Source organism: Vigna unguiculata, chromosome 1, assembly GCF_004118075.2.
Source record: "Vigna unguiculata cultivar IT97K-499-35 chromosome 1, ASM411807v1, whole genome shotgun sequence".
Taxonomy (NCBI): Eukaryota; Viridiplantae; Streptophyta; class Magnoliopsida; order Fabales; family Fabaceae; genus Vigna; species Vigna unguiculata.
In genome coordinates this window covers 789,808-805,426 of record NC_040279.1, presented here as the reverse complement: position 1 = coordinate 805,426, position 15,619 = coordinate 789,808, and the positions used below count along the sequence as shown (strand labels likewise).

Below are 15,619 nucleotides of genomic sequence, written 5' to 3'. Positions count from 1 at the left end.
ATATGATACATGTATCGAATATGATACATATCCGATACATTGATACATTTATTTTGAAAATAATAAGATACAATACGTTATAAATACGTAATATATGAATATTGAAAAATGTATAAAAACATAATAAATATATGATTGTTATTATGTGAATCCAAATTAAAATTTTATATACTAAAATTGTCAACATAAAAAATATAAGTTATTATCATAAAAGTACTTTTACATAAAAACTCTTAAATAATGATCAATTTTAGTAACCCAATATATGTTAAAGACTGATTTTCTAATTAGAAACCAATTATTTTAGTAGCTAAAATTTTAAAAACTAATTCATAATAAAAACTATTTTAATTATTAATTTAAAGACAAATTATAATTTTTTTGAAACTATTTTAGATGTCAATAATTTTTAATTTTTAAATTGACACCTAAATTGGTAAGTATATATTGGTAAGTATATAGTGACTAATTATTTTTGTCAATAAAATTAGTTATTATTCAAAAAAAAAATTTGTAATATATTACCACTTTATAAATTAGATACTTCATTTATAAGTACCAATAAAATATCCTATCGAATACAAATACATAACACAAATACATGATCCAAGTTAAAGTATCGATGCATCATAAATAAAGAAGCTTTCACAAATACGACTCACAAATTAAAAGTTTTTTTTTATTTATTAGATTTTTCATTAATTTATGTTATCAAAATATTAAGTTGTTTTTACCAAATTAGTTTTTCATTAATTTCCTAATGACTCCCGTGCGTTGTACAACCCTGATACTTTCCTCACCAGTCATTGTACAATGAAAGATTTGACAATTCAACAACAGAACAATTTTGTTATTTCACTTAAAAATTGTATGCTTTAAACTGTCTTGACCTTCTTCTATCTGTATAATTATATGTAAAAGAAAATTGTAAAAAGAATAATTATTACTACGAATTTTTAAAACCATTTATATGTGCATACCAATGTCAAGAAACTCTCCTGACAAACACTTCACAGTTAATAAGTATAATAATGATTATAATTGTTCAACAAAAATAACTACAGATCGACTCAATACTGTGACTGTAATTTCTTCCACCATATGTTCCTCTTGACCTATTTAAGAGTTGTACTCCTCCAAAAGAATTTGGTCTCAAAGCACGAATATGAAGGATGGTGACTCATCAAAGAATCACAATGAAAATTCACATCTTCTCCTACAACTCTTTGTCCCCCCTGCATCGCAAATTTTTCATAGAAACATGCTAAAACAAATACTTTTCTTTTTTTTTACGTTGGAGGGAGCAATCATATGGTGACTTTCCTTCTTTTTTTCCTTTTCTCCCTATTCTCTTAAATCAAAGCAATACTAAGCTTCAATAACAAGTGCCTAACCAGTAAAAAGAGTTGAAAAAAAAAAATCTAAGCCTACAAAGTTGGAAAAGTGCTCTGAGGATGTCCACCAGAAAAAAGGAACCAAGTAGCTCTCACATAAAAGCAGTTCGTCCACCCCTTCTGGTATGCCTATCATAAGCGGTATTAAATTTGTCCACCAGCTCATTCATTCCACTACACGAAGATAAAAATGAAAATTTGTTAATACTATGTCCATTCAAGGTCACAGACTTTAGAACTGAAAGTTTCACATTTCTTTTCTGGAAATATATATATTTATACATATTGGAATATATTGGGTTAATATGACAACAATTTTATAAAGCAAAAAGTGAAGAAAGTATTGAGATCGTTAGACTAAAAGGGAGGATTCATGACACAGATTGAGCTTCATGATTCTACAATAAAAGATCGATCATAATGTCATAGTAGAATCCATTTATGTATATAAAATGACTCAAACTCCCTCCCATAGCATGCACCTCTAACAGAAGAAGCTTCTGTTTCTCCTTGTGAATTGTACAGGTATGGAATGGCAGGCAGAGTAAAATGGAAGAAAAAGTTACAAATTGGTAATGGTGTTTCTGACCATTGCTTTATTGGATAACTACAAAAAATTATCCCACCACACTGATTTCCAAGGAAGTTTGGCTAAAACAAACACTTGGAGCTTTTTCTTGTTATAAAAGAGGAGAAAAAGTAAAATTATAAAACCTGAAAGAGAAAAAAGACAAAGTACAGGTCATACCTTGAGCAGTTGGTAAGCATTGCCAGGTAACTAATCAATAAGGTATCATTGTACTCCTACAGAGGAGGGAAATATTGTAAGTAAAACAAAAGATCATATAAGCATTTAGACTCCAACTGCAATATTAAGTTCACAATAGAGCTAAGCCCTCGTACTGCAGAAATATGAAATCTTCATCACAACCAACTCTAAATATCATTATTTAACCAAACAAATGAATGATGCATATGGTTGGTGGATTTCTTGCAGAGATTGGGTTCATGAATCTCTACCTAGGAAGTTTTGTTCACATTACCCTGAAGCCAGTTACTTATGAATTAACCAACAGAAGCAAAATGACACACAATTTGGGGAAATTCGACAAGTACTTGTATCCACGAACCACGGTAGAACTGGAGAAACATCTTACCAAGTAGGTATAATTACTTCCATAACAATTTGGGCATGAGTAGCATCTATAATCCAACTTGTAGGGGGGAATACTATGCATGTGATTAATGGGTGAAGCATATTTATGTCCTCTATATACTAATCACACTGCTAGCCTAGGGTACTTAATAAAAAGACCTGCACCCACATAGCTTTCACTTGTTATATCTGTTCTGTGTCATTAGGATTTAGGAAGCCATAAGCCCACTCTCTAGCTTAAAGAAGGATGCCCATCACAGTTCATGACGGTTGCTCAAATGATTCCAAGTAATAAGAGGAACCAAGTTTAATGACCATCTTTGCTCATTACAAAGGCTAATTTTAACACACCAACAAGCATGCCATCAAGTCCAAAATTTAAAATGAAAATACCATTAAGAAATCATCTTGAAATTTCCCGGATTCAATAGCAGGTAATCGTCTCAGGAGACTTGACACTTGTCTTAATAGTGAATTTTCACAAGGAACGTCCCCTGCTTTAAAACAGTAAGATTAATGATCACATTTATTGGAGTTTCAATATATGAACATGTATGATTTATAGTTCAAGCAGGAAATGGAAATATTGCTCACATAATCACATTTAATATACTGTTTTGAAACGTGATTTGTAAATATGAATATAAATACTTAAAACCATGCCATGGAACTAAAACCGGATTTCTTACTTCGACAAACCATTTCTGAAAACCTTAAAGATAATTTGTTGTTTTCACTAAAAATAAAAGTTTTAACATTTCTCACAATTTAAGAAGCATTTGAGGAAGAAACTCCACAAAAAGATACTTAATAAAAGAGTTTATTTCAAAACTTCAGCAAATTCATGTGTGCGTATGATTCGTTGATCCATCCTAAAATTAGTATAATATAATTTGTAACTGAGGATCTAATTTTCTAAATTAGGAAGTCGTGCAATAAGGTATATGGCAGTGATAACTAGAAAAATCCCCTGCTACTGTGATTCCCCTTGATCCTAATCATACATCTATTATAATTTCAAACAGAATCTGGTCTCTAACTTATCAAAATAATTCAACTTATGATATATGTAGAAGATTTTATTTGCTAGTCACCCTCTTGGCAATAATAGACAAATATACACTTTGAAACCCTCTCGGCAATAATAGAGAAATATACACTTTGAAACTAAGCCAAATACTCAAGTGTTATTCTGTATATAATTTCTCATCTTTATTTACTTTTTAAACACTATATTAATAAAGATGTGGCAACTTGAAAGGCATTCAAAGTTGACAGATCAAAAGAATAATTATTTTTATTAGTCTTGAAAATTTTCTAATAGCAAAGAATATCTTATTGTCAAATGCTACTTTCGTAGAGAGGATACCCTCGTACCTTTTTGCATTGCAAGAAGATAGTGATTTAGCACCTTTATTCTGCTATGAAGCATTTTGATGGCACTGTGTATACCAGTAAGGTGAGCAGCCACTGCAATAAGAAAGTATGACATATCGTTAGATACAACTACAAAATCCAAACCTTATCCCACTAGGTGCAGTCAGATAACCAACACCATTGACTTCCACAAAGACCAAAATTCAGGAAACTTGGATCTTTGTCCACTCATTTTAATGTGAAGATCTTCCAAATTAAGTGTTTTATTGACAGGAACATGGGAATTATGGGGTGTCCAAGTCCCACGTCTAGTAGTATGGGAGGCTAGGTGGGAATATTTAAGTGTTTGGTTCTTCCCCTTAAGGTAGCGCTTTTGAGGGTGGGTTCCTCAAGTGCTTGGGTAGTTATCATTTACATACTCAGACCCTCCCTGATCTTAGTTGAACAAGGTTGTAATATATTCAACAGATATCATGTTGACTATTAACTGCCCAAAACCAGTCTACCCTTCATCCAGACTTGTGACAAGCAATGTAAACTTCTATAGAAGAATATAATAACATAAGTATAGTTACCTAACAATAAGAATAAATCAAAACTTTTCCCTACTCCAAAGGCTTAATAAAGAAAGATAATAAGACCATGATGCAAATAAAAGACAAGAAAAAAACACTCACGTTGTGTTGCCGCTGAACCACCATCAGATGGCTTAAGATGAGCAACATGATCAACTGATATTCGCTCTGCTTCAACAGTCTTCAACAAAGCAAGAGGGGGAGAGAAAGAAATCCAAGTCAATCAATTAGCTGAGGAATAGTGATTTAAAATGTGAAAAAGGGTACAACAGAAGTCATAAAACCAACCTCAATAGTATAGCTTGAGAGAACAAAGATAAGTTGTGGAATCCCATCTATGACATGTAGTTCTGTAGTAGCAAATTGTAATTACAAGCACCAGCAGACAATTTCCTCAGTACAATAAGCAGCAGGCAATATGACAACAAAGAATCGACCAAATATATACCAATAAAATAAAAACACAGTCCTTTATTACAAAGAATAGAAAGCAGAAAAGTTCAAACGAAAAGAAGGGGAAAAAAAAGAATTTGTCAAATTAGCCTACAAATCTCCTGATATGGATCAATAAGAATTTCTTCACAACTCTTTCTCCATGACCAAGGCTCTGTGTTGGGTAGGCATCATCTCCCCAGGTATGACATTATAATGCAAGCAAACTTTTCTCTTTGATTCTGAAAATTTACAAGTTGAGAGCACGATACCCAATTTTGTAGATGATAACATACTCTTTCCTCTTCCCAAATGAAGTATAAGCTACTGTAAAGATACGCCAATAAAAAATCTAGGATAGATTTACATTTCTACATTTGCATAATATTAATAACCCCTTCTAAACCTATTACGGACAAGGTGTACTCCCTACATGGCAATTTAGATCCTCACCTAGGTAAAACTAATTCCTGGTGGTATTCCCTGAATTATAGCATTTAAATCCTCCCAGAATTTTATTTTGCCATGCTCTTCTAATCATACCTGGGGTGTATAGCAGTACTCATCATATGAAAGGTCTCCCCTTCCTCTACAAGCTTTAGAACTATGATCCAATCTCCTAACTTTTTCATATCCAAAAAATAACTCTCAAATACTTTTCTACAATTTATACCCACCCCCATTTCTTGATTTAATTTTTCCAGTGTACCCCAAATAAATCCAGGGGTATTTAGTTCCTTTGAGTTTCTCCTATCCCCTTGATTTCTTGTGAACACAGAATTTGTCCTCTTAATCATAGTAGCTATGGTTTCCATTGAATACCCACAGGTGTAACTAAATTAAAATCAAAACTACAGTCCAAAACAAATCCTCCTCACATCAAGTAACTCCATTGCCCACACTTTCTCATGAAAAAGGACCCTTGCTTATTTTTCACCACACACCTAGGTGTCAATGACAATGTGCACAAGTCATAATATGGGTGTTTCTTCGGCATAACAGCCTACCATTAACACTATTATCTGATTAATCCATACAAGTATATTCAACAATGTTTTAGTTGTTTGTAGACTACCTAATACAACCCTCACCTTTTACTTAAGGATCAGCTAGATAAAGATATGAGGAAAGCAAAGCACAGCATAGGCACATTTAAGAGTTGTGGGCAATTTTATTCCTATAATCCTATTTATGAAATTGAAAGTTCACATAGAGTAAATAAATTCACCAACCCACCAAAAGAAAATGCCAAAATAGATTACTTTTGAATAGTTATCAGCAATAACATACTCATTTATGCAAGCAAAGCTAACAATTCTATACCCAGACAGCTATGTCAATTTAGAGAAAATTTCCGAATTTTAAAATAAACTTTTGGAATAAAATCAAGGATTAATAGGTCTCTAGGCAGGAATGCAAATGCAAAACTATCATGATGGCAAATGGAAGAACAAGTGTTTGATCAAACAACTCAAGGGCAGGTTAATTAGTGATATTGGAGGTGTTGCAAATGAAGTCACCACCCTCAACTCGAACCTTAATCAAAAGAGAATTAATGTAGAACTATAATGGTAAGCTTGGATTGATCCCCATTTCAGATGACAATGTTGTTTGGTTGGAGAGAACTAAAGAAGAATCTCTTCATTGAAGAGTAAGTACGAAAGCTGTTGAGACTTGGCTAAGCACTGAAGGTAAAGTTCCTCATTCTGATGGTTTAACAGTGGCTTTGTTCAAAGATATTTAAATATTGTCATGGTCTAATGGGAGTTTGTAGAATTATTTCCTTCTAGATGATAACATACAAAATGGCAACTGCACTGAATAATTGTGGCACTGTAGAACCAGTGTAAAGTAGATGTTCTCTGCTCCTATGAAACTATCACATCGCATTTCAGCATAGCAGGCATGACGGCAGTTGTCACAGTAGGAGTTCGCAGCCACTAGCAGCTGTGACAGTGAATCTAAAGCTGAAACCCCTAATTAAGTTGTTTGGTAGAGTAAATTTCTTCAAATTGGCCCTTTTAAAACTCATCTGGAAGCACTATATCATTTGATGTTACCCCTTTTCTTCTAATATTGACGACGAACTGAAACCTTTTTCTGTTGTTTCTCCTTTCTACTCTTATTCTCAGTTTCACATACATTATCCCATACCGGGAAGATTTTCTTTTAGAAAAGAAAATTTGGAATTCATAATACTACTACTTAGGTCAAATATTGCTTGAACAACTTTACACAATAGAAATAACTCATGTAGTAGGTTACACAGCCTCAAATAGATCAATCTCCCAAGACGTGTCATGTATCATCCATGTCTGATACCGCCTCACACACATAACTGTGCAATTCCTTTAAAGAAAATGGCATCTTGTTGAGCAGTTGGTTAGTCAATTATTCCTAGTTCAATGGATTAGTTTTCACAAGTTAGTTTTCAAGGTTTAGGAAGTAAAATCTTGTGGCAATGTGCCATATGAGAGATTCAATGGCTTTTGCTGTTCGAAAGCAATGCCTTAATCATCAAAAGTGTTTCTCACCTCTAAATTAGAATGCTTTGGTGTTCACTGTTCATCACATGGTCTGTGTTAAACATACGTCACTGCCACTGCCACTGGTTTTACCGTTTGTATTACCCCTTGTTGAGGATTTTTTATCCTCCAACCTTTTGTACTTCATTTTTTTCCGAAAAAAATTATTCTCATATTAAAAGAATCATTGTAAATAAAAGAATGGAAATACAGTACAAGTAACTAAAATCTTTCCTAGTTAATTTTTTCTTTTTCAATTTTGCAGCTGAGATTGAAAAAATTACATAATAGGCAACGAAATGGTAGAGATTATGTACCACTTTCATAAATACTGACTGGGAGATCCTTCTGAGAGTGATTGATAGAAGGATTGAGAAGAACATAAACTGGACTTTCATTGATATCCATCAGCTGTTCCAGCAGAGGTTCACAATAATCAGAAACTACAGCAACTTGAATTTCAATGTATTCATTATCTGAATAATGACGGGAAGAGAATTTCAAATAAACAAAGGCACAAAAATGTAAACTATTGTAAATAAAAATCAAAACCAGGGATATGTCCTCATTAACCTGTACAAAATAGAAGCTACAATATAGCATTAAAGGAAACTACATTCATGTTCAGCATAGTGATGACACTTCGTAATAATAGGGCAGTAAGGTCTTATAAAAGGCCATAGAGCATGACAATGACACTAGAAAACATGGAAGAAAAAAATGGTGAAAGTTGCACTTGTAAAAATAATTTGAAAAATATGTTAACTTTAGATGGATGGAACAAGCTGTCTAAGGAAGCTATGGGGAGGGAAGCTACAAAGTTGTTCATATGCCTTCATTTTGGAATCATATCCTTTACTCTCAAAGAGTTGGTTTTTGAAGATGATCCCACTCTTAATTCTCTAAGAGTTGGAGAGTCAAGAATTTATAAACAGATAATAACAAGCATTTAAGGAAAGCAACCATCAAGTGATGGTATTGTTATCGGATCTTCCCATGCTTCTAAGAAAGCTCTAGGTGAAACTTTATCCCCACAAGTAAGGAGGGGCAAAGAGAAGATTCAATTTGGGGTTCACAAAATGAATTGCAATTTGATAGCTCTAAGTTAGAAGAGTTACTTAAGTTTGACAAGACCTTCTCTGAAGGGGAAGAGGAGGGATATTTCCTATTAGATAATGCTGAAGATAATTATGTTGGGATCAAAATTGAAGATAATTATAAACATCTGTTTGCTTCAACCTAAGCCCAATTTTAAGCTAGCTTTTTTCTCTAACTAGATTTCAATTTATCATATCCTAATTCAAAACATATATCAAATAAATCATCATCAAGAAGCATCTATTCCTCTTTCTTGGGCATTGAATTTCTCCCAAACATCTTAATCCCACGTTGATTAGAGATAAAACTAATTTTTAGTACATAAGTGAAGACAAGTCTTATCTTACAAAGTCAGTTTTATGATGTTGAGTTAAGAGTAAACTTGATTAATAATATGGTACCATAGCCACTAATATGATATCAAAGTTATAAATCTAAGATTGGTATTATTTTGCTAGACTTATCATGCCACACACTATAGGGCCCCCATTGATTCTCACACTCAAGATGTCCTCAGCGTGAGGAAGTTTTGTTGGAGATCTCTAGGCAATAAATCTAATCTAACAGAACTGGTTTTGTAAGATTCCGTAAGCATTAAACTCCCCTGCCTTAATAAAACACTATCAAAACAACTAAAATACCCTCGTGAACCCAAACCAACCTATCAACCTCAGGAATACTCAAATTGAGATCAATTGAAATAACACAAACTTACAGCTTTGTGAATATGCATGTCTGATTCCTCCGCATCACTCCCAGTCGAATACCATCCCAGTATGTAGAAGTGTGGGAACACCTTCTTATCTGGAAAAAATGACAGCTTCCAATAAAATCAACATATCCAAAATCATCAAATAAATAGAACACAAATTTGAGAGAGAAAAAAAAAATTATGAGATCCGCTAGGATAAACTTCTTCGTGTCTAAGAAAGTTTCCACAAATTAGCTAATTTTAAGTAGCAGAAGCTCGTCTCATTTTTCCTTCTTATTTTCTTGTCAAATCAGGGCTTACGGAGAAGTTGTTCCAAATAGACCCTGCTCATTGTTAAAAACGAAGCTGAGAAATTAACGCCACGCCAAAATTGTAAACCACACAACGCCAATGTTAGGTCAAGGTCGTTAAAGGTTTTAAACTGCGCTCATGATTTCGTTGAGATCCTTATGTACAATGAAATTGTGGAAAAGTGCCAACACAATTGCGATCGATAACAGAATAAAAAATGTTGACGCCGCGAACCATTAAAAAAAACACTGAACTAAACTTAACATAAAATTAAAAAACTTGAAAGGGAGAGAGAGAGAAAGAAAGGAATACTAAACAGAGTTCTTGCTTCTTCTCGAGGAAGGTGCGATCGAGGGAATGAGTGGAAGGATCGTAGAGGAGTTCGAAGCTGTTGAAGATCTCCACGGTGCGGCCCTTCTGCACTCCTATGACACATCCATAGACCCGGGGAGGGAGGGGCGAAACGACGCCATCGCCGCCGTTGGGTGCCGCGGCGTTGTTGGTGTGCTGTGGTGCGAGGGTTGGGTTCATCTGAGACTTGACCCTCGTGTAATGGTCGGAGATGTTTACTATTACTAGAGGATGCAGCTTGAACGTCAATCCGCTACTCGAAGATGAAGCCATGACCAACGAATTTGGGGGTTTAGGGTTTATACTGGAATCGGACTCAGGTTAGGGTTTGTTGGGGCTTCAGGATTTGAGCGTGAAAAGAAAGAAACGTTTCAGGAACACTCTTTCTTCTTACTCTGCCGTGTCTTCTTTTGTGTATCTTCTAGTGAACCAAAAAGATGATTAATCAAAAATTGGTCGAAGTTATTAAGAAACTTTGAGTTCTGACTTTATACACATAAAGTGAGCAACTTCTAAAATCAAATTTGTAATATTTTTCATAAAAAATTCAGACTATTTTGTCTTAATTTAATACGTCAATATGTTGATTAATGTTGGTTAATTTGTATAACATTTTTATTTTTAATTTTTACATCCCCTTTATTTATACTTATGTATTATACTTAATGCTAGAGATTTTTGTTTTTGGTGTTCATAATTATTTTTCATTTGTATCTTTTAAATTAAAATGATTATTTTTTTACTTTTTAATTGTTGTTTTTAATTTCACTAATCTTTATGTGATCGTTTTTGTTGAGCTTTCTTTGTGTGAGACATGGATCAAACTTAGTCACACCTAACAACTTTCATTATTCTAAGATCACAACATCACATTACCACACACCCAATCAGCATCAGACAGAGGCATGTGCATTTGAAACTTAGAAACCCACACACACTAAGTATAAAGTAAAAGTAAACCCAGAAACCACAAATGAGAAGCAGAAGGTAAATCCAGGAACCCATACACGCTAAGCAGACAAAATACCCAAAAACCAACAAATGTTACATAGAAAGTAAACTCAGGAACCTACAAATGCTACGTAGGAAGTAAACCCATAAACCATCAAACTTCAAGCAAGTAAATCTAGAAACTCACGATGTAACATCCTGACTGGATATTACAAATTTAAATAAATAAATAAAGAATTCTTACATCAGCTTCATTTATTAAAACATCATTTTCTAAAAATGCGGAAAAATTTATAACTTTATTTCAATTAAAAGTATCTCAAAAACTTTATAACTCATTTATAAAACAAATCCATGTTCATAATCAAATGGTACAATCCGTAAAATCCATAATAAAAACAACGCTATAAAAATCTCCCAACTAGCCCCTGCTCCATCTCTATGCCTCACCAGATCTACCTGCAACATCCTTTGCTCACGTGTACCACATACACGGTCATCGCCAAACACAAGCAGATAGGATAGGCTAACAAAATAAAACATATATACAAAACACACACACACACATATATATACAACACACACACACACACATATATATATATATATATATACATATAACAGAATCACACCCAAGGAATTCCATCCTTTGATTTCATATCACACAGCTACAACCATAGTAATTGTGTTCTACGTCTTCTAGTGAGTATCTCAAGATGTCTTGCTGCCAAACCTATCGGCCACAACCGATAGAGCACGTGAAGGAAACCATGCTACGGATCACACACTGTAACTCTAGGTGGAGTTCCCAATACGAATAATATTCGTAACGTCCCAAGACTATCAAACTCGTTGGTCTTATACCAAGGAGGGCAATCTATATGGACCCGCCGTACGAGCCACAACCCGCACACTCACATCGACAACCCTCGCCAACCTGTGCCATAACTCAAGAGTTCCTCGTGTTCATCCGCCATCCCGAGCCACAACTCGAGGTGTTGACAAAAAGAAGAAGATGGGCATCTTCTTCCAATAAGGAGTTTTGATGATGATGATGACTTATGAAGAAGTATGGAAGACTTGATGATGCATGAAAAAATGTTGAAGACTTAAAAGAATGCTTTGATTTAAGAGATGCATTGAAGACTTAAGGGTTTAGTTGTTTAAGTCTTGTAATTTGTGTTTGTTATTTAAAATAGTTAAATTAGCATGTCAAGAGTCAAAAGGCAAAACCCAAGTAGTAGAGCACCAAGAGAATTTTATTTATTTGCAAACCTCACTGGAATAATCGATTATTCTTAGTGATAATCGATTATCTTAATTAAAACTAATTTTTGGGAAAAGTCTCTGTGATAATCAATTATCCATGTTGATAATAGATTATCTTGACTGATAATAGATTATCACAGCGAGAAAAAGTTTTTAGAAAAGTTTATGTGATAATCAATTATCACTTATGATAATCGATTATCTATGGCAATTGTGACTTAACTTTTCATATTCTTAACCTAATTTCTAAATAGGCTTCTATAAATAGAGTGGTAGGCTTTCATTATCATATACAGAAGTTAGAGAAGTCTGAGTACTTGAGAACTCTCTGTGGGAAGGCTTTGAAAAACCTAGTGTGGGTAGAGCGATAACTTTCATCAAGTGTGATCTTGAATGATTGAGTGTTGCTGCTATTGCTAGGAGAAGCCAATCATCCTTTGTGTGATTCAAAGGAAGTGTTCATTCCTTGTGTGATTCAAGGAAGGTGTTTTCATCCCTTGTGGATTTCAAGGGAGGTGTCTTCATCTCTTGTGTGATTCAAGAGAGGTGTTTTCTAAACCCTAATCTTTCTTATCATTGATTGTAAATTTGGTTTATTTTAGTGATTGAGTTAATCTCATTTTTGAGAGATTAACAACTGGACGTAAGGTCTTTTGATCCGAACCAATATAAATATTTTGTGCAATTTTCTCTTCTCTACTCTCTTTATTTTATTGTGTTTATTAAAATAAAGGAAATAATTTTAATTGATCTTTGATATTAAAAGGGAAATTTTTAAAAGCACAATTTTTATTAAGAAACTAATTCACCCTCCTCTTGGTTTTTGTCCAAACGCTTAAAACATTCTGTTGCGCGATACCAACACGAGGGATGCCATTCCGAGTCACAACTCAAGAAATGCCACGTGCTTTACCCCTATCCTGAGCCACAACTCAAGGGATACGTTATGAGCCACAACTCAAGGAACACCAGCAAGCCAACCTTTAGGATATCTTAGAAGCTTTGTAGATCATGCAAGAAATGTCAAGAACAAAATTCATGTTGCAGCAAAATCGCCTAGCGCTGCCCACTTCCAGACCGCCTGGCGGGGGACGCGTACTGCCAGGCGCCAAGAGCCTCATCCCTCATTGCCCTGCCAGGCGCCAAGAGCCTCATCCCTCATTGCCCTGCACCTATCGCCTCGCTATCGCCTGGTGGTTCGTACCCCACCGCTAGGCGTCATATCAGTAGTTGCAAAAATGCGAAATCTAGTTTAGGTTTTGGCTTACTTTCTCACACCCTCACTCACAGTTTCACTCAACCTGTTCCATTGCCATGTCTTGTGCACACCAAGAGTGCCTACAATGCTCTATCACCAACAGAATTACCAAGCCAAGAGTTCTTAGATTCAAATTGTGTTAACAGTCATCCTTAGTATCACTTATTCCTAACTCAATCATATGCCTTCTACAAATGATATGAACCCCTCTTGCCATAGAATGAACCACTACTGATATCACCCCAATTCCCCATGGGTCAGATTTACCTAAAGATATTAATCTCTTCCAAGGTCTAACAAGTTTACTTGGATTCATCCGATTTTATATATTTGTATGAGCTCTTATTTCTCATATCATTAGCACATTGTAATGAATTCCCTGTATTATCTAACTAGTCACTGAAACTCACCATTTACACTTCACTGAATATCACTCTATATTCCCCTATGCCTATTGCATTATAAAATCCCTCACTTCACAAAATGATGAATTAATTCTCCCTTCTCAATTGTATAAGTCATCACCAAGGCCTATATCTAAATATTGTCTCTAACCCTGCACTTATTAAGCACCTAACTTTCCAGGATCACAGAACCATCACAACCCCTGCAATCACGCTAAGATAGCTACCTCTACGATGGCGCTTGGCGGCAAGCCCCGTGCCGTCAGACGGTGTGTAAGATTTATGGGCAACTTAGAATTTGCTCCACCTTGCGAGAACTCCCAAAAATTCACCAGTTTGTCTTCTCTCTGTCCATTTCCTCCAATCCTCACACGGATTCCCTTACATTCAGACTTGCGTACAACCCACACTCAAACCTTACCAATTTCCGCTAGAATTCCACCCCCAATTGAACTCGCAGCAATCACACTCCAAGGCTTTCCAATCCTATCCAATTTTTGCACTGTTCCATCAAATTTAACATTCAATTACGCAAACTTCAAGGAAATTTGATATTAAATCATCACTTAACAAATGAAACTAACTCTTCCTCCGATCGGAGTCATCCCATAATGTACAGAACGTTAGAATCAAACCAAAAGGCTCGCGTTGCCTGGCGGGTCAATCAACACAGCCAGACCCTTCATCCAGAAAACCCAGAAACTGGGTACAAAGCCATGTGTCGCTTGGCGGCCAAGCCTGTGCCGCTAGGCGGTTCCACCTCTGAAACCCAAAACTCCCCAAAAATGATGAGTCGCCTGACGAGTGATGAATACCCGCCAGGCAGTTTCTGGAAAATTCCAGAAAACGCGAAAATGCACAAAGAGGTAGAGTATATACATTCAATTGATCATACATTCCATGCAATTAACAATACGAAAATGCAAAGTACGGTTCCAGCTCCCTTAACCTAGATTCCTTTGTTAAAAATGGGTATTCTTAAGAGTTCCTCTTTTATCACTAGGCCGCCTAGCCCTTCCCTTCAATCCAGCTTCCAATTGCATGCAAATTCTCACTGCACCCTCTCAAAATTCGTATCCCTCTGACTATGCAACTATGTCAGCCACTAAACCACTCCTTCTTTTCCTTAATTGGTCACTAATGGTTGTCTTAATTGGCAATGATGAAGGAAAACGAAAATGACATTAACTTAGAGTTTAATTGTCATTGAAGGTCCATTAGTGGTTGTTTTCTAGTCCCTCTTGGCTCCTAGGGTTTTCTTTGCCCTTTCACATTCATGCCAAAACTAATTTTGGATAAAAGAAAACTTAATTTGGTTCTACCATGGTTTGAACTCATAACCATGCCAATATAGTTATGTATATTGAAAAATTTAGTTATGATTCAATTATTGAATTATTGATTTGTTAACAAAATATAAAGAAACAAAGGATAATCTTTATATATGTGTGACTTCTTTTTGTAGTTACAATTATATTAAAGTATATATTTATTTTTATTGTATTAGCGACATTAATTAAATATATAAATGTTGAGTGTATTATTTTGACTCCCAAAAAATATTATTCAAAATTCGTCAATGTATATATCCATGACCCCATACTAAAATAATATTTTATAGTGATAATTAACTTTAATTATCTTAAATTATGTTCTCATTTATTTAAGTCTCCTTAAAAAAAAAAAAAACTCTTTAACTTATATTTCATGTTTTATGTTACTAAATTTTTGTTTTTACAAGTATGAATATTCTTTTCTCTCAATCTTTTCAAGGTTTTCCTAATCTTCTCTATTAAGTTACTTTACTCTCAATTTAGTCATCTTTC

At 34.6% G+C, this 15,619-nt stretch overlaps 1 protein-coding gene across 1 annotated transcript; it reads right to left on the bottom strand.

Moving 5' to 3' along the window:
* Positions 1–953: 953 nt before the first annotated feature.
* On the bottom strand, positions 954–10,376 carry LOC114179753 (COP9 signalosome complex subunit 6a). The gene is made up of 9 exons (XM_028066185.1): positions 9,878–10,376; positions 9,273–9,361; positions 7,777–7,870; positions 4,791–4,852; positions 4,605–4,683; positions 3,928–4,020; positions 2,944–3,044; positions 2,143–2,198; positions 954–1,568 (listed from the first exon to the last, which is right to left on the bottom strand). The coding sequence occupies exons 1-9, from the start codon at positions 10,182–10,184 to the stop codon at positions 1,487–1,489; spliced, it is 963 nt and encodes a 320-aa protein (XP_027921986.1). The 5' UTR covers positions 10,185–10,376; the 3' UTR covers positions 954–1,486.
* Between the last annotated feature and the right edge of the window lie 5,243 nt (positions 10,377–15,619).

Bases quoted from the DNA above. Each gene is read 5' to 3' on its own strand.
- LOC114179753 (XM_028066185.1), bottom strand. From the start codon at position 10,184: ATGGCTTCATCTTCGAGTAGCGGATTGACGTTCAAGCTGCATCCTCTA. The intron at 2,199-2,943 runs GTATTTTCATTT...CCTCCTCTGTAG, and splicing joins TTCAAGATGATTTCTTAATG to GAGTACAATGATACCTTATT. The intron at 1,569-2,142 runs GTATGACCTGTA...ATCTTCGTGTAG, and splicing joins ATGCTTACCAACTGCTCAAG to TGGAATGAATGAGCTGGTGG.